This window comes from Halichoerus grypus, chromosome 13 (genome assembly GCF_964656455.1).
Source record: "Halichoerus grypus chromosome 13, mHalGry1.hap1.1, whole genome shotgun sequence".
In the NCBI taxonomy this organism is placed as follows: domain Eukaryota; kingdom Metazoa; phylum Chordata; class Mammalia; order Carnivora; family Phocidae; genus Halichoerus; species Halichoerus grypus.
The window spans coordinates 51,737,049-51,761,095 of record NC_135724.1 but is presented as its reverse complement, the minus strand read 5'-3'; the positions used below and the strand labels follow the sequence as shown (position 1 = coordinate 51,761,095).

Genomic DNA, 24,047 nt, shown 5'->3' with positions numbered 1-24,047 from the left:
AACAGTAGACCCTGAGATCATGACCTGAACTGAAGGCAGACGCTTAACCATCTGAGCCACCCAGGCGCCCCTGCCAAACTGATTTTAAAGTTGTCAGCCTAGGCAGAAAATATAGCAATCTTTTCCAACAGTGGATTTTAAAACAATAAATGTATATAAAACCAAAGCTTCCTTTCAGATCACATATGCCAAAACACAAATGTAAGCATGTATTATAGAAGTATTTTAAAGAAAAAAGCAGACCATACTAACCTATTTCTCCTTGAAGCTCTTGGCCCATCTGTACTGTTTTTCCTCCTTTTAACTCACATTTTAGATGTTTAGGTTCATCAGGAAGTGGTCTGAAATGAGTTAACAAGTTAAAAGGCTCTAGTTATACCACTGATTGTAGAGAAAAATATGCTAAAGAGTAACATATATATATATTTAACACTCGTTTTCTAAAATTTAAATACAACAACACTCCTCCAAATACCTCAATTTATAGAACATCACACTATTAACCCAAATGGAAACCGAGAAAGACAGCTTGCAAAGAAGTGTTACATCATAGCATCTATGCTAGATTAAAAGGAATTAGGACAGGGCGCCTGGGTGGCTCAGTCGTTAAGCGTCTGCCTTCGGCTCAGGTCATGATCCCAGGGTCCTGGGATCGAGCCCCGCATCGGGCTCCCTGCTTGGCGGGAAGCCTGCTTCTCCCTCTCGCACTCCCCCTGCTTGTGTTCCCTCTCTCACTGTGTCTCTCTCTGTCAAATAAATAAATAAAATCTTTAAAAAAAAAAAAAAAAAAAGGAATTAGGACAAGAGAACTGAGAAAGAAAAGGCAGGTAAGAATAACTCATCATCAAGAGATCTGGCTGTGGGTGGAGAGTAGTATATCTAAAAATTTTATCTCAGGGGCGCCCGGATGACTCAGTTGGTTGAGCGACCAACTCCTGACTTCGGCTAGGGTCATGATCTCGGGATTGTGAGATCAAACCCCACATCGGGCTCTGCGCTGGGTGTGCAGCCTGCTTGGGATTCTCTCTCTCCCTCTCTCTCTGCCCCTACCCCTGACTTGCGTGCATGCTCTCTCTCAAAAAAAAATTATCTCAAATATGGAGCCTGGAAATACTATAAAAATGGATGGAAGAATTCAAGTGAATGAGGTTACTGGAACAAGTTGAGCAAGAAACTGACAGGCCAGGATGAAAGATTTTTATATATATATATTCACATAAATCTTTCCCTTTTCTTTCAGTAATACCTATTAGGTCTGTTTGGACACAGGTTTAAAAATCATCACTAGGCAATGAAAGAATTATTCCCTGTGAACACACTGACTGATCACACTCTATCTTTTATGTTTTTCACGTCTGTCATTTTACAGGCATTTTCACTGCTGCCTGCACTAGGAGGGCTTTCCTTTAATGACAGTTCTAGTTCTCACAGATACCAGAGAGCCAATTAAGCACAAGATATATAAAAGAATAAAATACTTAGGAATGAACTTAACCAAAGAGGTGAATGACTGATGAATTAGTCACTATCTCCAGTGAAGTTTTATTCCAAAGACAACCTACCATATTTCATAGAAATTGCAATTATTTTCTACATTAAAAACAACTTTCACTAGTGTGCTTTGCAGAAAAGCCTTTTTATCATCATATGCCGAATTCTGAAATACCTCAAAATATAATATGCTCACAAACCTTACTGTAAATGCACTTTCCAAAGACACATGATCATCTTGGAATGAAACCTGGCAATAACGCATATCTTTCACAGATGTTGGTACTTGTACATCAGGAAGCAGACCCTGTAGCAAGTGTTCTTTGTTAATCTCAGGAGTCCAATTAACCTAAAAGAAAAATTATATTATCTAAGAAAAATATAAAGCTTAGTCTAATGTCCTCCTACTGCCACTTATCTTACTGAAGAATCAAAGCTAAGTTATAAACTCATCTTCCCCACCTCCAAGGAAAAAGTCCCTTTATGAACACAAATGGTGGTGGTTTATATATTAGTAAGATTAAGAAGTTTCTTCCTTTCTAAAGATGCCACTGAACAACCAGAATAAAAGAAATCAGTGAAGTGGCAGGATATACCCAGAAATTGGTAGTAATAACAAAGTATAGAAAGAGAAATTTAAAAAGCACCATTTACAACTGCACCAAAAAGAATAAAACACGAATAAACTTGGTTTATAACTCCAGAAACCATAAAACACTAATGAAAGAAATTAAAGATGACACAAATGGAAAGATATTTCATGCCCATGAAGTGGAAGAATTCGTATCGTTAAAATGTCGATAATACCCAAAGAAATGTACAGTCAATGCATTCCCTACCAAAATACCAACAGCATTTTCCACAAAACTAGAACAAATAACACCAAAATTTGTAATGGTACCACAGAAGACCTGGAGCAGACAAAGCAATCCTGGGAAGGAACAACAAGGCTGGAGGTATCACAATACCAGATTTTAAGACATACTACAAAGCTGAGGTAATCAAAACAGTATGGTACTGGCACAAAAATAAACACATAGATCAATGGAACAGAATAAAGACCCCAGAAATAAACCCAATCTATGACAAAGGAGGTAAGAATATACAATGGGAAAAGATAATCTTTTCAATAAATGGTGCTGGGAAAACTGGACAGCTACATGTAAAAGAATGAAACTGGACTTTTTTTTTTGAAACTGGACCATTCTCTAACATCATACACAAAAATAAACTCAAATTGGATTAAAGACCTACATGTGAGACCTGAAACCATAAAAATCCTAGAAGAGAAGAGAGGCAGTAATTTCTCTGAAATTGGCCAAAGCAACATATTTCTAGATTTGTCTTCTAAGACCTGGGAAACAAAAGCAAAAATAAACATTGGGACTACATCAAAATAAAAAGATTTTGCATAGCAAAGGAAACCATCAACAAAGCAAAAAGACAACCTACTGAGTAAGAAAAGACACTTGCAAATGACATATCCGATAAAGGGTTAGTATCCAAAATACATAAAGAATGCATAAAAACACCAAAAAAACCCCCAGTCTGATTAAAAAATGGGCACAAGACCTGAATATGTATCTCTCCTAAGAAGACATAGATGGCCAAGAGACACATGTAAAAATGTGCAACATCATTCATCATCAAAGAAATGCAAATCAAAACCACAATGAGGTATCACTCTACACTTGTCAGAATGACTAAAATAAAAAACACAAGTTATAACAAGTGTTGCCGAGCATGTGGAGAAAAAGAATCCTTGTGCAGTTGGTGGGAATGTACACTGGTGCAGCCACTGCAAAAAAACGGTATGACGGTTCCTCAAAAAATTAAACATAGAACTACCATATGATCCCATAATTCCACTGAGTATTTACCCAAAGAAAATGAAACACTAATTTGAAAAAACATATGCACCCTAGGTTTACTGCAACATTATTCACTATAGCCAGGATATGGAAGCAACCTAAGTGTCCGTCAATAGACAAATGACAAGGAAAATATGGTGTAAATATACAATAGAATATTACACAGCTATAAAAAAGGATGAGATTGTGCCATCTGAGACATGGATGGACCTGGAGAGTATTATACTAAGTGAAATAAGACTGAGAAAGAAAAATACCGTATGATTCCACTCCTAAGTAGAATCCAAAAAAACAAAACAAAAAAATCATCCAACCAAATGAATAAACAAAAAGCAGAATCAGGGGTGCCTGGGTGGCTTAGTCAGTTAAGTGTCCAACTCTTGATTTCAGCTCAGGTTGTGATCTCAGGGTCGTGAGATTGAGCCTCACGTCCCACTGCATGAGCATGGAACCTGCTTAGGATTCTCTCTCCCTCTATTCCACCCCCCCACTGCTCATGTGGGCACTCTAAAAAAAATTAAAAAAATAAAATACCATACAGATCAAATCATATGATCAATTCTGGGAGGTGATATTCAAATTGTTTGTTAAAAGAAATTTATTAATATGGGCTTTGAATAAGATGTAGCTTAATGCCTATTCAGCAAGATGAGAAAACAAGTTATATTTACTTAACTACCATTCTGGCCACCTTTTGGTCTTCATTCATTCTTGGATGCTTTTAGCTCTATTTTTTCATCTCCTGCATTCCATATATTGTTACTTGATCCCTTTTTTAAGTTGAGTATCTTACTCTATCCTACTTTTAAACTTCCAATCCTTTCTATGTAAGAATTTTTAGTTCAACTTTTTTAGCCTTCCATAGTTGTGATTCTTAAATCATTGATATTCTAATATTTTGACCCTAGTTTATGCTGTTCTAATCTTAGTTACCTTTTTATCTTTTAAACCATGTTTTATTCTTTACATATATATGTGTGTGTATATATACTTTTTTTTTTTTTTTTACATAATGGAAGAAGCAGAATTTACACTTTTCAAAAAGGCTTTTCTTCCCTCACTTTAGCTGTGTTATCCCTTCAATGGATTCCCAGCTCAGATAGGGTTCACTTTCTTCAATATTGGAGAATTCTCTGAAGACCACAAAATCATATTAATGATTATACATTTAACAAAAGAGTAGTATTTAATATTTTATTGCCAATAAAGAGTTGCATGTTTAAAAATCTTTGTAACCCAACAAATATATAACCACTAAATTTGAAGCAAATATGTCAAATGCTGGTCACATGCTTAGAGAATGGCAAAAAGAAGTTATATACAGGTGGAGGCTCTCCACTCAAAGTTTCTTCTTAACCTTGATAAGAAGCTAGAATGTGGGAACCTAAGTATGAGAAAGCAAGGAACCAGTTCAGAAGCCGGGTTCCTAGTACCACTTTTAAACCACTCAACTTCACATCTGCTGATATAGATAAAAATGGCTTGCCTCCCCTTCCAAGAAGGATCAGGGTTAGGTCTCTATCAATCCTCCAGTCCCTCATTAGAGAGGGAAAAACTAAACCGGCTGGGGCAAGGAATATTTCAAGTAAGAGTTAAAAGTAAGATCAGCTAAACCCTGTTGAACAAAATTCTTTTAAAATATCAGATCCTATATCTGGAAACTCCAGATGGCTACAGGATAAAATAGTACAAAGAAATAATTTCTACCTCCTGTCCCACACAGCAACTCTACAAATTTAGTTAACTGGGACCCCCTTATATAAGGGTGTGCAAATGTTGGCTTTCCAGAAAAGGGGGGATGTTTTGTCTCTGACTTAAAGAACAGTGAATTTTTTAAACATTATTTTCTCACATAAGATTTGAGTTTTTTCTCTATGGGCGTCAAGGAAAAAAGTACAGTTAGTTCTGCTATACTGCTTGGTTTGAAAACGCAAATTTGTTCCAATGCTATTAAAATATGAGGGAACAGTTTGAGTACGAAGAAATTTTACTTTTGCTAATGCACAATATCATCCATGAAAACAATATGTGAACATGGAAAACTGTACCCAGCTAAACCAATCCATGGAAATACACAAACGACACAACTCAAACCTACCAGCCACCTTGGGTGATTATGTATATTGAGCCATATACATGGCCACATTTAGTGGAGTTTCCACAACTTCACAGTAACTCACAAGCTGCAACCTTTCCTGTACTCACTTCCACAAAGTAAACTGACATATTATTGTAGTGTTTATGGACTTCTTAATCATTTAATATGTGTTATTGTTACTATTTTTGGTGCTACTTTATTAGTTTCCTATCTTTTTTTAAATAGGTGACTGATAAAGTTTGAGTACTGTGCCTCTAATTCCCATTTTCCCCATGAGCCCTGTGATTTTTATTGCACCTTTTTATCTGGCACAGTGATTTTAAGAAATGCATGCGTTTCATTATAGCAGAACTGACTGACCTTGAAAAGAGTAAGCACAGAATGCCAACTATTCCTTTAATCAATCATAAGAAGAGTACTAGAGAGGTCTACCTTAGGTGATAAGTATGTATTTTGATTTGGTTTTCCTAAGAGATGTTAAGTTTCAATATATAGATTCACCCTAACAAGGTACTAATGATGAATTTAAATTACAGCAGATTGATGAGGACCATATGAAGCTACTGAGAATCTAAAAAACTGTTTTCTGAGATCATGCTTTTAGAGAGTGGTATGCCGATTTCAAATGGTCAAATTAGGGACCTGTAGTTAAAACAGTAATGTTCCACCAGTTGCCTTTAACAGACTTCTTGTTTAGTGCCTTCAGAACAGTTACAAATACACTGCTTTGGTAAGATGATCTCGACTGTGACTGCAGAAATACAGCTGGTCAGCAAGTGCATAACTAAATCTTTGGCATTTTGTTAAGTGTCAAAATCATTTTTCTAAGTATGACTTTGTCGCATATGAATCATTCACATTTCAATCTAGAACACGAAACGAATTCTTATTTAGCCCGGAATTTTAAATAACAATATTATTTTTCTGTGATAAGCTTCTTCTTAGAAGCTACCCTATAATATTTCTTATTCAGTCTTACAATCAATCATAAAATGAACAAAATTCTTCAGATAACTAATCTGAGATACTTACTTTAATTTTATCTGCTAAAGTTGATGTTATATGAATTTCTCTTTCTCCTTCATCATACATTTGAAAAATAAGATTATGCATAATATCGCCTGCTATCCAATTAACCTCATCCTGATGTTTGATCTGGATTGCCTTTTGTCCTTCCACACTGAATATCTGTAATCTTGCAACATGGCTACTAGGAAGCAACTTAATAGTCTTCTCCACGGGTGCCACATCTTTACAACTCTAGGGAAAGAGAAAAACACAAAAATATATTGAATGACATCTGCACTTTTTGAAAATTATTTTTGGGCTTTATTTATTTATTTTTTTAAAGATTATTTATTTATTTATTTATCTGACAGAGAGAGACATAGCAAGAGAGGGAACACAAGCAGGGGGAGTGGGAGAGGGAGAAGCAGGCTTCCCGCTGAGCAGGGAGCCCGATGCGGGGCTCGATCCCAGGACTCTGGGATCATGACCTGAGCCGAAGGCAGACGCTTAACGACTGAGCCACCCAGGCTCCCCCTATTTTGGGGCTTTAATGGTGAGTCTTCTACATTGCTTAAGGATTTACTTCCAATACTATGGAAGATCATCTTATACACGCTGTCAACGTTCATAGGTTTTGGCATTAAGAAGACACTATACTATTAATATTATACTATCAAGTTGTAAGCATAAGCCACATTCTTTTTTTCTTTTTTAAGATTTTATTTATTTATTTTGATAGAGAGAGAGAGACAGCAAGAGTGGGAACACAAGCAGGGGGAGTGGGAGAGGGAGAAGCAGGCTTCCCACAGAGCAGGGAGTCCAACCTGGGGCTCGATCCCAGGACCCTGAGATCATGACCTAAGCTGAAGGCAGACGCTTAACAACTGAGCCACCCAGGTGCCCCCATAAGCCACATCCTTAAAGCCAAAAACTAGCATATTTGGATTTAAAATGATTCTCTTCCTCTTCTTTGGAATCACAGATTCAGACAGATTCAGTAACTAGCACCTATTAATAAGAATAAAGATGTAAGGGGCGCCTGGGTGGCTCAGTCGTTGAGCGTCTGCCTTCGGCTCGGGTCATGATCCCGGGGTCCTGGGATCGAGCCCCGCATCGGGCTCCCTGCTCAGCGGGAAGCCTGCTTCTCCCTCTCCCACTCCCCCCGCTTGTGTTCCCTCTCTCGCTGTGTCTCTCTCTGTCAGAAAATAAATCTAAAAAATCTTTAAAAAAAAAAAAAAAAAAAAAAGAATAAAGATGTAAGAAATTAAGAACTTCCCATAAAATCAGAGACAAATAGTTGACATAAAATATACTATTTACACTGAAACAATACATTAGGGTAAGTGAATAAGGCTCTTTATAGCTAAATGAGGACTGTAGATGCCCTGAAAGATGAGCTGGCACATTTATAATTTATTATGGGCACATCAATGTCCCACATATTAGTAAGGATGAGCTGTATTATACTAAATCGATTTTAAAGGCACAAAAAATTAAAACATTACATTATTTCATAATCTAGGTTATAGTGCATTCCACAGGATACACAAAATTCAAAATAAGCCTAAGCCTAAAATACCTTTACATCTATTTAGCCCATTTCTCCTTTGTTATCCAGTTGCAAACATTCCTATCTAAGCCCATCTACATGACTAATGACTTTCATAAAATTCCTACCTCACCAAATATTAGGTAAATAACCCACCCTTATTGATAAATAACCATATTGCATTTACCTGATTCAAACTCCAGTTGCTGCCTTCGGATTAACATTTTCTAACTGCGTATTTTAAGGTATACTTTGATCTTTGTCCTAATTGATCTAGATTCTCGGTCTTCCGCCTGTCACTGTTCTATAGAATTTACGTAATTCCTGATGCTCACTACTCTTTGCTTCCAAACCCAGATTCCTCCCTAACTCTAAGTCTTTCCTTCCTGAATCTTCCTGATCTTTTGCAAGAGAGTATGCTCAAAAACAAGTTGCCCACATTACTGAATTTAAAAAATGCATAACAAAAAAAAAGTGCGTAAGAGGGATTTGAAGGTTATCAATATAAGCAGCTTGATAAGAAGTGGAATGAAGTCAAGAGTCATCTCATTCTAGTGAAAAAAAATAAAAGCTGTCTTTTACCCTTTTGAAGCTCAAGGTATGTTAACTGATGTATAATTAGTAGGAAAGCATCAGTTAACCAACTGGTTAGGTTAGGTTATTCATCATCTACCATATCAATAATGGAGAAATTACATTTAAATATTTTCCTTAACTATTTGTTGTCCCATTTTGCAATCTTAGGAGAGCAACTGCTCACAACAACTGCTTGCCCTCCTCCAGGCTGGCTTCACCTTCCACCATGATGTATTTATCCAGTAACAAGTATCCTACTAGTACATTACCACAGAAATCTCTTTATATGAAAATACTAATCACATATTTATTTTTTAAATTATACATATAAATTGTTTATATGTCCTTCAGTGGTGGTTTACCAGACTTTCTAAGAAACAGTATAAACTATAAGAAACAAAAAAATAAACTGACATATAAATGCCACATTTTAAAAAAGATTTTATGTATTTATTTTAGAGAGAGAGAGAGAGAGAGACAGCATGAGTGGGAGGGGCAAAGAGAGAGAGAGAGAGAATCTCAAGCAGACTCCACACTGAGCATGGAGCCTGATGCGGTGCTTGATCCCAGGATCCTACAATCATGATCTGAGCCAAAACTAAGAGTCGGACGTTTAACCAATTGAGCCACCCAGGTGCCCCTATAAAAGGGTTAATTAAGAAAATTACTAATACAAAATGTTACTATACCATTTCATGTTGCCTTTTTTTACTTTAGCTAAAAGAACCACAGATACCTCATTTTTAAAAGTCAAATGTTACATAAAATACTATAAAGCTGTTATGAAAGATTTGTATGAAAACAATATAAAATCAATGAATAACAACAACTTACAGGTATTTCAATTTTTGCTTTAAGAGTCTGGTCTTTTTTAATGTTCTGTACTTGAATTGCAGATCCTGTTAAAATACTGGTTCCAGAACTGCTACAATCTACAACGTAGATTGGAAGATTTGGAGCACCTAAAAACTTTTGAAAACATACAAAATAATTTAAGACCCCAATCAAATGTAACAAATTATTCAATAACTGTTAAATTTTCAAATAATCCACTACAGCTACTATTTCTGGCTATAAACTGGAAAAAATAAAATAGAATTCACCAATATTCTAGACAATTTCTGAATGAAAAGAGTAATTTTTTATAATTCTAAAATTTATGTCTTCTGAAACACCAACTTCCTCAACCACTATTTTTTTTTTTTTAACTTTGTGTATTTGGGTTTTCCCTTCCTTTTTGTGCTCTTTTACTTACCTTCATTTGTCTACGCATCCTTAACCCTAAAAGACATTTCTATCATTCTATTCATAAATACTTCAGCTAAATTGAGGGAAATGGATCAAGAAAGGAGGGGGGGGAATGTTCTATGAATTTCTTTATGGAACTTGGTATAGATGATGCCTTTATTGGCCAAAAAGTATAGGCAATGAGATACCCACAAGTTTCTCCATGGACTAATCATTAAAGATCTAAATACGATATAAATCTCACTATAAAGTAGCTAAGAGATAGTTATGTCCATTTACTACCAGATTACTCAAAGTAAAATCTACGTATTTTTATCTTACAATAACTTACCTTACAATGAACAATCAATTTTGGTTGTGTTGTTATATTGTCTGATTCATCCAAAATTTCTACCTGAAATGGGAAAGCTGTTCCATTTTCTATAACTAAAATTTCAGAATCAGGTTTCACTTTCAATCGATGAGGGGGACCTACCAGAGAATTATATAATGAAATACAGATTCAAGTTTCTAAGACTGAAATATTGAAACAGCAAGGAAAAAAAGCTTTTAACATTTCAAGTTTTAGTATCTTAATGCTAAGAAAGGAAAAAAATAAGCAATACCCATGTTTAACCATTTCTATCTCTAAAATGCACAGATTCTATAAATGACCAGATTTGTCTCAACTGAGTAAAATGTTTGATGTCTAGACTTAGTTTTACCCAACAAGCTATGACATTATTGTAACTAATGCTAGAAATCACCTCAAGGTGTAAAACCTTAAAAGAGATCCTGGAAAAAAGTATTCAAGAAGAGAAGTTTTTTAAAAATACTTTTTTATTTATTCACTTTAACTTTACACAATGACTGATTTCTCAAAAATATGTTAAGAGAAAACACACATTTTAGGTAAGTGTTCAAAGGATCAGTGCATGTCATGATATAACCAAATAATTTACTTGTTTGACTGCCCACGACTTTGATGTTATAAGCAAGCTACACAAGTTTCCTCTGAGATTAATCAGAGTTCACACTTCTATAGCAATATGCCTTGATGTGCTCTATAAACACTGATATTTTTAAATACAATTTATGCTAAATGCTAGTAACAAAAATTCACAAAAAGAACAGTTACTGAAAACACTTACTTTATAGTAACATTAGTTATTATTTACTTTTTACTACGTTGCCAAGCAACATGTCAAGTTTTAAGCACTATATAATCTTCACAATGATCTTAATGAAGAGGGTAATATTACCATCCTCATTTTGTAAATGACGAAACGAATTCAGAGAGATTAAGTATCTTGTCCAGGTCATATGACTAGTAAGTGGCAGGCTCAGGTTAATGTCCTGAGTAATCTGAAACCTCTTGACAATTATCATTATACCATGCTACCTCCTACTTTACAATTTTCATTCTCAAATTCAAAACAATGTCAAACTACCTGGTTATTAAGAATTTCACTACCCAAATCTATACCTTTTAGCTAACCTCTAAAATAAAAGCATTGTGTTTATTAGTATGTAACAATTTTTAAGTTTGCTTCTGTGTGTATTTAAGTATGTATGTAAGTAATCTCTACACTCAACATGGGGCTCAAACTCATGACCCCGAGATTCAAGAACCACATGCTCTTCTAACTGAGCCAGCCAGGTGCCTCAACAATTTTATTCTTATACTTCTACCAATGTGCTAATTTTGACATCTTTTATCAATTTGTGCTTGAGGGAAACCAAACAACTTGAATTTGTGAAAGGACATAGCTACTGTGTATCATTTCATTTAAAAACAATACAAAAGGTCGTATGTGGACAAAGGTATGATTATAGTATTATTAATAACAGAGCTAAAACTGACATACCAACCACTGTTGTGTTTTACAAGCACATGCAGTTCTCACTTTGCATAGTACTGTGTTAAGGAGAACTCATGCATATTGGAACTGTGTCGTCCTCCATTCAGTTACCACAAAATCTTGCAAAGTGAGGGTTACCTATATTAACTCATTCAATCCTCACAACAACTGTGAGAAAGTAGATATTATTTCATTTTACACATGAGGAAACTGAGGTACAGGACAAGTTTACCTAGCTCTTAAGTGTCAGCTTAAATTCAAACCCAGAAGAGATATCAGAATGTATTCTTTGAACCTATATGACAGACTGCCTCTCAAATTAGCCAGCATTTCCTACCCTGTGTTACTTTAACGTAACTTCCTTACGAAGTTGATAAGTCATTATCAAGTTAACATAAATGCATGAGAAACTTTTCATAAGATATGAAACATTTACAGTTATACAGGAAAAGTTAAAGACAGGTCCAGTTCTAATATAAGCCTGATTAGTGTATCTCTTAAGAGTTGTTCCCTAATACATTCTCAACATTCACACTTTTCTCCCGATTATTTTTAGAACTTCACTAATGTCTTCCTACACATTTTCCTGTTTTTTCAATTAGTCATTTCTGTCAGTGCTTTGACATTCAAATGTATTTTCAAGACTTACACCATAACCAAGCCAAAAAACACTTCATCTTATATTTTATAATAAGAATATTATTTTAAAGGTAAATATTAGGAATATTTCTTAAAATATTACCTGGTAGTAATCTAATTTTTAAAATCTGTGTGTCTTCTTTTAAACCCGGCAGAATAACCTTCAAATTAAAATTCTGTTGAAAAAAATTATTTTAATTAAATCCAAGTCCTAAATAGCTCAGTAGTTTAACAACTCAATTCTGATTTATTTTTGCTTTTCATTTCCATAACATTAATCTATTCAGCAAATTTATATTGAGAAACATGATCATTTATCTAAGAGATATAGATGAAAAAATGGACTCATATTGCTTCTTTACAGATAATAGCCTCTTCAAATTCAAAAGGAATAAACTTTGAATAATCAGAATCAAGATGGGCATTATAAAAAATATGGAAAATAGTGAAATATAAAATGCCAAAAATCTAGAAATCTCTAAATGCAATGTGGTATTCTGGATTTGATCCTGGAATAGAAAACTAATTAGTAAAAAAAGCTGGTGAAATGTAAATAAAGTCCACAGTTTTGTTAATAGTATTGTACCAATGTTAATTTCTTAGTTTGGATAAATACTTGATAGTTATAGAAGATATTAATAGAGGAAGCTGGGTACTGAGTATATGCAAACTCTCTATACTATCTTTCTAACTCTTCTGTAAATATAAAGTTATTTCAAAAAAGTTTTTTAAAAAATCTAGAAATCATTTTAGATTTTTAGTAAGCTTATCTTACTAAAGTCAAATTTCCCTGAATTTCAAGTTCTTCTTCCAGGAAACTCTGAATTCAGAAAGATGTACAGAACTTGACTTTTAATTTGATTTCATTATACAATGCAGTGCAGCATAAATTCATATGCTCTATTTTTAATTAAATGCCATTTTGATGGAAAAATTTTGAATATATCTTGTAGGTTAATGCTGCAGTGAAGAAAAGTTATATATTACTTGTTATTAACCACAGAATTCCCTTTAGTCATGTAAATCTACTAGCTACTTTATATACCTGATAGAAAAATTACCTTATTGGAATTTATATTTTTACCTTCCCTAACTTTATCCCTCCCAAAACATTTTCCTTTGTCCAAATACCAAACCCAGTATGTTCATAAATGTGAGCTAAAGTTTCTCATATTTTTGTGTTCTAAAATTAATATTCAAAAATTTTTAAAAGTTGGAGAGAAAAAAGAAACCTAATACTGGATAACTGTTGATAAAATAACTCTGAATGTGAAAAGAATGGAATGAAGATGAAGACACTTAAAAAATATTTAATTCATAAATGTTACACAATAGCAAACATGCTAGTTTCCCTTAGAGATGTAAATGGTAAGTTTAGTGACATGATCCTAATTCTTAGGAACCCCATATTGTCATCCAGTTAGAAAAATATGTCATCCAATTTTATTTATTTATTTTTATTATGTTAATCACCATACATTACATTAGTTTTTGATGTAATGTTCTATGATTCATTGTTTGCGTATAACACCCAGTGCTCCATTCAGGACGTGCCCTCTTTAATACCCATCACCAGGCTAACCCATCCCATTTTAAATTCTCCACTTCATTTTTACCATACAGGAAATAAGCATGTATTAAAACATTTATGTACAATGCTTACCTTGCCTTGACAAGAGTTTACAGGGCCCTTAGCTGTAACACCTCGAATCACACAATTCGGTCCTCTGGTTATTTCTTCATAATGTAAAGATAAACCACTGGAAAAAAACAAATTATTTTTTAACTTCCCCTCCATTACCTATAAATAAGTTGCAAATGTGTAACCTTCTCATATGCCATTCTCATGTTTACTTTTCTAATAAGATAGTATTTTAAAAAATAGAATAAATAATTCAATAGGAGAAAATTCCCAAGAACTTCTTTTACAAAGACAAATGATCTGTAAGTGATAGCACTGGGCCAAACATTGTAAATGATAAATTATAAAATATAAAGCTTCATTTATTAAATAAGATACAAGGCAGGAAATAACCAAATGCTAGACCATGCACATAGGTCAAGAAAAGGAAATATCCAAATAGGCCAGGTTTAGGGAAATCTTCAGACTTCGCCATGTATTTTTTTTTTTTCCCAAATCTTTTATCCAGTGAGATGTTAGAGAGTTTCTGGCACTTATTAAACTAAATAGCAATTTTAGTCTAAATAATCAAGTACAGTATTATGATGTAACCTCGTTAAAATATACACTAAAGATTCCCTAATCTATTACCATAAGCAATTTCATTCCTAAATAGCCTGTGACCACATGTAGGTCATTACAGTGTAAACATTTTACTCTTGTCAAGGGGTAAGATGAGGGAATAAAAGTAAAAGATACACCATGGGGGAGGAAAAGCCAAATGGAAAGGTTGTAAAGATAAAGTTGAAAAATATCTGTCAGAAAGAAAAGTAGAAATACAAAAAGAAAAAGAGAAAAATTAGGAAAATCAGAGAAGCAGTCCAGAAGGTTCAGTACCAAAAAATAAGGACCTCAGAAAGAGCAAACAGTGACAAAACGTATTACGTTCATAAAATAAGAACAAGATCTACAAAAAAAAGGTTCAGAAAACCAAGAAAAACTCTTGGGATATTAAAAACAGAGCAGCAAGGGGGGACGCCTGGGTGGCTCAGTCGGTTAAGCAACTGACTTTGGCTTGCTCAGGTCATGATCCCGGAGTCCAGGGATCGAGTCCCGTGCACTGGGCTCCTTGCTCAGTGGGGAGCCTGCTTCTCTCTCTGCCTACCGCTCCCCCCTGCTTGTGCTCTAACAAATAAATAAAATCCTAAAAAAAAATAGAGCAGCAGGAAAAACCCAATGGAAAGGTTGTAAAGATAAAGTTGAAAAATATCTGTCAAAAAGAAAAGTAGAAACACAAAAAGAAAAACAGAAAAATTAGGAAAATCAGAGAAGCATCCAGAAGGTTCGGTACCAAAAAATAAGGACCTCAGAAAGAGCAAACAATGATGACAGAGATGTCTCCAAAAATATGAAACTGATAGATTATCTATGCACTTAAAACATCATAAGAAGAGACCAATTTGGCAGAGTTTAATCTGTCATAAACTTAGCAAAGAAAAAAGTATAGTAGCAACAAAGTTGTACAATAAAGTAAGTGACTAGTATTTACATAAATGCAATAAAGCAAGGACTAAATACTGACCAAGCCACAATATAAACTTTATTGAGGAACAGAGGAACAGGAAGGAAGCTTATTTGTAACAGAAGTGGTATTAAGAGAATACGTCATTGTCTATAGCCATTAAATCAAGAGAGAATGCCTAAAACTGAAGAATGAAGAAATAGCAATATAAAATTTAGATATATGGCAGTAGTTACCAGTAGATTCAAATAAGAAAGTCGAAAGGGGTTCTCTGAGAAGTGGATTGTGGGTAGGGCAGAGAGGGCAGAGGGAGGAGAAACTGTTCTTTTATAATAAGCCTTACCAAACTACTTGACTCTCTAAAGCTACATGCATGAATGATTTTTTTTAATTCACATAACACTGAAAAAAAAAAACAAAGAAACCCACTAAGGAAATGGTCTTTGTTGAAGATAAATTCACACAGCCATGCCACCAGGGTTTTTTTTAAGTTCAAAACCCAAAATATAAATATGTACGTGTGACAGAGACTTCTCATGTAAGAATATCCTATCAAGGATAGGATGATGGAGTTATAATCAATAATAGGTATCAAATAATGCGCTAATATTTTTCCAATTGTGACTAGAAGGGATACTTCCAGTGTTTTATTTTTAAACAAACACATTCAAGTGTTCAACTATTCCATTACTGTTTAATATTCAAATGAATGCAATAGGTCAAAAGAATCACTTTTTGCAACTCATTTTAAAAATTTTGTAACTATGTATTGTTTTCCAAGAACTTAACCATGCTATAAATCTAATCACTAAACTATCTCACTGTGAGTTTCTAGAAGACAAATATTATGTTCTTAATCACTTCTATAGGTCTAGCTAGCAAGTGCCTGGAATATAGCACATGCTCAGATGATTAAGAGTGAACAATTACAATTGTTAGATCTTCTTGTTGGACAGACCCTTTAAAAAAGAATAAAAAAAAGAGTGAATGATTACAACACGAGGGGAAAAAGTACATAGAGACAACAGAAGAAAGCATACATAAAAAGTGGGCTCAAAAAGACCAATTTGGCAGCTAATGCAAAAAAGAAACACTTAGCATTCATGCTCTTCAGAATGAACAAGAATTTCTCCCAAGGCACCTTAAAAAGATAACGGGAAATAGTGAACACCCTCAACCATATCAGTGGACAACACTGTTAAGTTTCTCAGAGTTATTTCTTAACATAAGTCAATCACAATACTCTAAAGAACTATTAAATAAAGGTAAAGTCTATGGAAAGACCCAAATTTCTATGGAAACCATAAACTTTATTGTTATGGTTTTAAAAACAAATCAAAATAAATTGTACTACCAGTTTTAAAACCTATTAGAGTGAGCAATACCACTAAGTTTAAGTAGTCCTAATTTCATATACTTGCAAAAAAAAAAAACAAAATGAAGTAAGACAGAGCTATCAGTCTCACCTAAACAACTTTCACAGCAAATTCAGTCAAAATAAACTTTAGTGAAGCACTTTATATATGACACTCTAGTCACAAAGCATAGCTTAGGGCTTAATAAATCCCCCAGATCTTATAAAACACACTAAAGACTTTAAATGACAAATGTGAAGTTAAACACATAAATAATTTAAGCTAAAAAAGACAATGCTTCGTAAATATGAAAAGTCACATATAGGTTGATCCTTCAAATTACCTTGCTTCAAAAACTGGCTGAATATCATTTCCTAGTTGACTAGTATGACCAAATTCATCCTGAAACTCCAGAGGGATATTGAATGGGACTCCAACACGAAAAGGAGGATCCATAAGACCAAATGAAAACTTCTCTGGTTTACCCTCTTAAAAAAAAAAAAAAAAAAGTAAACATGAGAAACAAATTCATTATAGGTCAGAAACAGCCATATTTTATATACAGGAACCTAAACTACAATAAAGATGGCATTTTAAATCTGTGAGAAACTTATATAAATTATATCTATAAGCCACTTCGGAAAAGTTAGATCTTTATCTCACTATACATAAAAGTAAAATTCTAGAGGAAGAAAAAAAGGTTTTTAAACTATGAAATTATTAGAATATAATAAAGAATAAGTTTATAACATTATCATAGGAAAAACTAAGGCAAAACATAATATCAGCCCCCCACACCTTATCTGTGGTTAACTGTAGTCCAGAGGCAGATGATCCTACTTCTGATATACTGTCAGAAGGTCAACAGTAGCCTAAAACTATGTTACAATTCCTAGGTCATTGACCTCACTTCATCTCACCAGATAGGCATTTTATCACCTCACGTCATCACAAGAAGAGTAAGTATAGTAGTAAAATAAGATATTTTAAGAAAGAAAAAGACCATATTCACATAATTTCTATTACAGTATATTGTTATAATTGTTCTAGTTTATTATTATTGTTAATCTCTTAAAGTCCCTAATTTATAAATTAAATTTCATTATAGTATGCATATACAGAAAAAAAATAGTATATATAGGATTTTGGTACTATCTGCAGTTTCAAGAGAACCACTGGGAGTGGTCTTGCAACACGCCCCCTGCACACAAGGGGGACTACTGTACTCAACAGCTATGAAAGAATATATTTGATAAAGTTTAAAATATCTTATTAGTTAAAATACACAAAGTTAAAAGAGATGTTCCATAGGAGAAAATATGTACAACACTGCAACAAGGGATTAAAATCCAGAATACATAAAAACTTTCTATAAACCAGTTCTTCTTAAAGTGTGTTCTCTAGTCAGTTTTAGCCATCCTCTGAGAAATTATTAAAAGCGTGTATTCTAGGGCTCACTCAAACCCAGAAACTCTGGGAGTGATATCCCACAGACCAGTGTCTTAAAAAGCTCTCCAGATGATTAAGATAGAAAGTCAAATTTGAGAACCACAGCTTTAAACTGTTAAAATGGGCACAGCAAATGAATAGGTTTTCACAGATGACATAGGGAGCCCAAGAAAAGTGAGAAGAGGTGCAAAATCTAATAAATAATTTAACCACCAACTAGGATAAATACATACACTGGCCAGGAATGAGCATAAGGAAATTAGAACTCTCATGGTCTGTTGGTGAAGGTACCCTGGCACAACATTTTGGAAGAGCAAATATATATTTAAAATGTTAAGGCATATACATGTCAGCTTGGCAATTCTACTTTTTATCCACCCTAGAGAATTTCTAGCACATGTACACAAAACAGCATAAATTTTTTCCATATAGAAACATGGTTTGTAATAGCCAAAAAATTGGAAACAACCTAAATGTTCATTAATAGAAAACTGCTTCAGCTATAGCATGTCTATACTATGGAATGTGTTCTGCAGCTATTAAAAGAATGTGGTAGAAGCACCTGGGTGGATCAGTTGGTTAACTGTCCAACTTATGATCTCAGCTCAGGTCTTGATCTCAGGGTCGTGAGATCCAGCCCCGTGTTGGGCTCCACACTCAGTGCAGAGTCTGCTTAAGATTCTGTCTCTTCCTCTGCCCTTCCCCCCAATTTGTGCGCTCTCCCTCTCTAAAATAAATCTTTAAAAAAAAAAAAAAAGAAAGAAAAGAGTTCCCTAGATCCCCATCCCTCAATACACAGAACCAGTCAACTGCCTTCCTTAGCCCCAGCAATAGACAGAAGGCTTATTCTCTGACGAAGGTAAAAAAAAGTAGGGCTAAGAAGTGAGGGACAAAGCACTACTAAAAGTGTCACGGTTTGCTGAAAATACCAAGTAAAAGATTATATAGTAGATATGAGACCCCCCAACAGCCTTCCTCAGCTTGCTCCCCAAATGCTGGCAGTCAGGTGTTTACCCTCCTAGCAGAAGACCAGAAGCTCTACTTTAGGGAATCTAGACAGCCCAAAAGAGAAAAGCTAAAAATTCCCATAATCACTCCAAATGAAAGAAAAGCTTTCAAATGTCCTATGATTAAATGTAAGCAAATCACCAGACATGTAAGAGAGCATCTACTATATGAAAGGGCAAACATAAAAAAAACCAACATGGAGGAAACAGATTATAAAAAAGTTTAAATATTTTAAAAAAGACCACTAATACCCTCAGAGAATTATTAAAGACACTGAATTCATGAATTAGGCACAGAAGCTTTGAAAAGGGAATAGCCAGAGAATAAAAAATGACAGCAGAAAGGAAAAATTCAATAGAAAGTGTAGTAGCATGTCATGTTAAAGGAATCTCCCATAACACAGGAAAATAAGAAAGTAGAAAAAAAGAATATTAGTACACCAGTCAAGATGTCCACTGTCTTAATACGAGATGATGTAGAAAACAGAGTAGGAAATCAAAGTGATTCAAGAAAAATTCCTAGAATTTAAAATTTCAGAAAGTAGAACAAAAAGAGATTCTCCAAACAGTTGGGCATCAGGGAAAAGGGAAGAATGTGATGGAGGTGGTGGGCAGAACAGCTCACACATACAAAAGTCAGGAATCAGAATAGCTTTAGATGTTACCAGCAACAAGAGAAGTAAATGATGATCCCTTCAAAAATTTTAAAGAAATATGATTATGAATTTGCAATGACATGGACAGAGCTAGGGATTACATTATGCTAATAAGCAAAATAAGTCAGAGAAAGACAAATACCATATGATTTCACCCATGTGGAATCAAAGAAACAAAACAAATGAGCAAAGGGGAAAAAAGAGACAAAGGCAAACCAGGAAAGAGACTCTTAACTATAGAGAACAAACTGATGGTTACCAGAGGGGAGGGGGCAAGAGGATGGGTTAAATAGGCAAGAGGATGGATTAAATGGGGATTAAGGAGTAAACTTGTGATGAGCACCGGGTGATGTACAGAAGTACTGAATCACTGTATTGTACACCTGAAACTAATATTACACTCCATATTAAAACTGTAACTTAAATAAAAACTTAAAGAAATACAATTATGAAGCAGAATCATAAAGCCTTAATTTTAAGATCATGATGGTCACAATTGGCCAAACATCTTTTATTGAATTACCTATCTATCTATTCTCCCTTTATTTAAAATGCCACCTTTAGTATAATATGTAGGTATATAGTGTTTCACTTACCTTTAACAGAAAATTTAATTGCCTTTGATGGTAGTGGTCTTCCTGCATAAGTGTCTGCATTACTTTCATTCAATACAACTTGTAATTTCAATGTATAATTCCCCAACTTCTGAATATTTTCTGGACAAATTAAGAAGAAATTAAAGATCAAGTCAACATAATACTGATATAATTTTTAACATTCAGAATAATAACTCACCCATTTTTTTAAACCAGTAAGGCCATTTTCCTCCATGTTGACTAATATGTGAAATGATTTCTTTATTTCCATTTGAAGCTTAATAAAAGAAAAAAGAAATATTTATACCTTGAGAAACTGAATACACAACATGAATATGAAATGTCACACTGGCATCAAATATCTTTATTTGTTGTACATTTTTAGAAATTGTTTTGAAACTTCATCAAAGGATCTAAAGCTATCCTATGCAAGTGAACAGCATAATGAAAATTACTCATTCAGCTCATTAAAATTCCTTTATTTCAATTCTTAAAAATGTATCTATGAATAAGATTAATTGGTACAAAAGATTAGAGATAATTTTCTTTTGATATTAAAAATAATTTTCCTTAAGAGTTTTCAAGACTAAAATACCACAGTTTATTTATATAGAATTGCTAATATCTAATGACCTACTGTTATGAGAAAGGAGTAAAAACACACACACACACACACACACACACAAATTGCTAAGATCTAATGACCTACTGTTATGAGAAAGGAGTAAAAAAACACACACACACACACACACATAAAATATGCTACCTTTTTTGTAAGGAAGGGTAAGAAATGATATATTTGTTCCTACTCGGCATTATAGCAGGAAACACAGGAAAGATAAGCCAAAAACTAATAAAATTACTACCTAAACAGGGAGGAAGTAAACAGAGTAGAGGGATGACATAACTTCTCTGAAGGTTTATTTCTGACTTTGAAATTATGTAAATGACTTAAAAATTGAAAAACAGAATTAAAATACAGCAATTCATAAACAAAACCAAACATACATCAAGTAGGTGACATGACAACATTAAAAAAGGATTATTATTTCAAGTAACCTTTTTTGAAGATTTATTTATTTTAGAGAGAGGGAGAGAGAATCCAAGCAGACTCCACACCGAGTGGGAAGCTGAACATGGGGCCCAATCCCATGACCCCGACATCACCACCTGAGCTGAAACCAAGAGTCGAATGTTTAACCAACTGTGTCACTCAGGTGTCCCTCAAGTGACTTTATTTTTTATTATCTGTCAATAAATAAATTCAGCACACTTGGACGATACAAAATCATGTTCATGGATTGTTAAGATGACAATAACATCCAACTGATCTACAGATGCAATATAATCCCTATCAAAACCCCAATACCATTTTTTGCAGAAATAGGAAACCCATGCTAAATGTATTTGGAATTTTAAGGGACCCAAACAGCCAAAACAATCCTGAATAAGAAAAACAAAGTTAAGAGAACTCACATTTCCTTTCAAAGTTTACTACGTAGTTACAGTAATCTAAACAATGTGCTACTGGCATAAGAAGAGACTTACAGAGAGCCCAGAAATAAACCCTTGAATGTATGGTCAAATGATTTTTGACAAGAATGCCTAGGCCATTCAATGGAGAAAGAACAGTGTTTCTGATTATTTGTGCCATGAAAACTGGATATCCACATGCAAAAAAATTTGATCTATATAAATTAAACTCAAAATGGATCAAAGAACTAAATGTAAGAGCTAAAATGATAAAACTAATTTTAGACCAAAAAAAGCTTCCTGACACTGGATTTGGCAATGACTTCTTGGATAGAATACCAAAGGCAACAATGCAGAAACAGAAAAACTGGGGGTGCCTGGGTGGCTCAGTTGGTTGAGTGTCTGACTCTTAGTTTCAGCTCAGGTGGTGATCTCAGGGTCATGAGATCCAACCCCATGTCAGGCTCCACAGAGTCTGCTTGGGATTCTTTCCCTCTACCCCTCCCTCCCCGCCCCCCCGCCCCCGCACATGCTCTCTCTCTCTCTCAAATCTAAAAAAAAAAAAAAAAATTGGACTACATCAGAATTACATTTTCTGCATCAAAAAACACCACCAACAGGTTGAGAAAGCAGTCCACAGAATGAAAAGAAAGTATTTGCAAATTATATAGTATCTGATAAGGATTATCCAAATGTAAAGAACTCCTACAACTCAACAATAAAAAATCCAGTTAAAAAATGAGCAAAGGATCTGAATAGACATTTCTCCAAAAAAGATATAGAGATATCTATAAGCACACAAAAAGATGCTCAATTTCACTCATCATTAGGGGAATGCAAATCAAAACCACAAAATATCACTTCACACCAATTAGGATGCCTTTTACCAAAAAAAACCAGAAAACGTGTTAGCAAGGATGTGGTGATACTGGAACACTTGTGCATTGCTGGTGGGGGTGTAAAAGACTGCAGCCACTGTGAAAAACAGTATCGCAGTTCCTCAAAAAGTTACACATTAGAATTACCATATGCCCTAGCAATTCCACATCTGGGTATGTATCCAAAGGAACTGAAATAAGGGACTCAAACAGATATTTGCGTACCAATATTCACAGTGGCATCATTCACAATACCTCAACATGAAAGCAACCCAAGTGTCCATCGATGGATAAATGGATAAACAAAATATAGTACATACATACACTAGAATATGATTTCATGTATTTTATTGAGATACCTAAAAGAATCATAGTCACAGAGACAGAAAGTAGAACAATGATTACCAGGAGATTGTGGGGACAGAGTGATGGGGACGTTATTACTACTGTTTTAGTCTGGGATGATAAAAAAGTTCTAGAGATGGACAATGGTTAATGGTTGCACAACAGTATAAATGTATTTAATGCCAATGAACTGTATATCTTACAATGGTTAAAATCATAAATTTATGTTTTATATATTTTAACATAATAAATTTTTCAATGAAAAAAAATAATACAGGGTCAGGGAGGCAGGAGAGTCAGAGTCACAGAGAGACTGGAGAATGCTATACTACTGACTTTGAAGATGGAGGAATGGGCCACAAGCCAAGGATATGGATTCTAGAATGTGGAAAAGGGAAGGCTGCCCTAAAGCCTCCAGAAGGAATGCAATCCTGCTGACACCTTTTTTTTTAAGATTTTATTTTATTTGACAGAGAGCAAGAGAGCACAAGCAGGGGGAACAGCAGAGGGAGAGGGGAGCCCAAGTGCAGGGCTCGATCTCAGCACCCTGGGATCACGACCTGAGCCAAAGGCAGACGCCCAACCAAATGAGCAACCCAGGCAACCTTCAATACTGCTGACACTTTGATTTTAGTCAATGAACTCCATCTGGAATGTATGATCTACAGAACTCTAATAAATGTATGTTGTTTTAAGCCACACAAACACACACAAATTTGGAGAAATATGATGTAGCGTGTCACAGAGGCCAAAAATGCAAGTATTTCAGTAAAATAAGTTAGTCAAACTGTTCAATGCTGAGACACCTAACAACACATTTATAA

At 34.4% G+C, this 24,047-nt stretch overlaps 1 protein-coding gene across 2 annotated transcripts in view; it reads right to left on the bottom strand.

Annotated features, from left to right (window-relative positions):
• SMCHD1 (structural maintenance of chromosomes flexible hinge domain containing 1) overlaps positions 1-24,047 on the bottom strand; it is a 145,189-nt gene that overhangs the window by 68,499 nt on the left and 52,643 nt on the right. For both annotated transcript variants that reach the window (XM_036123382.2, XM_078060559.1), the window contains exons 18-27: positions 20,727-20,804; positions 20,528-20,647; positions 17,163-17,307; positions 13,985-14,081; positions 12,425-12,497; positions 10,173-10,312; positions 9,428-9,562; positions 6,493-6,720; positions 1,692-1,840; positions 253-341 (exon numbers count right to left, since the gene is read on the bottom strand). In XM_036123382.2, coding sequence (XP_035979275.2) covers positions 253-341; positions 1,692-1,840; positions 6,493-6,720; positions 9,428-9,562; positions 10,173-10,312; positions 12,425-12,497; positions 13,985-14,081; positions 17,163-17,307; positions 20,528-20,647; positions 20,727-20,804 — 1,254 coding nt within the window. The remainder of the gene's footprint in view (positions 1-252; positions 342-1,691; positions 1,841-6,492; positions 6,721-9,427; positions 9,563-10,172; positions 10,313-12,424; positions 12,498-13,984; positions 14,082-17,162; positions 17,308-20,527; positions 20,648-20,726; positions 20,805-24,047) is intronic.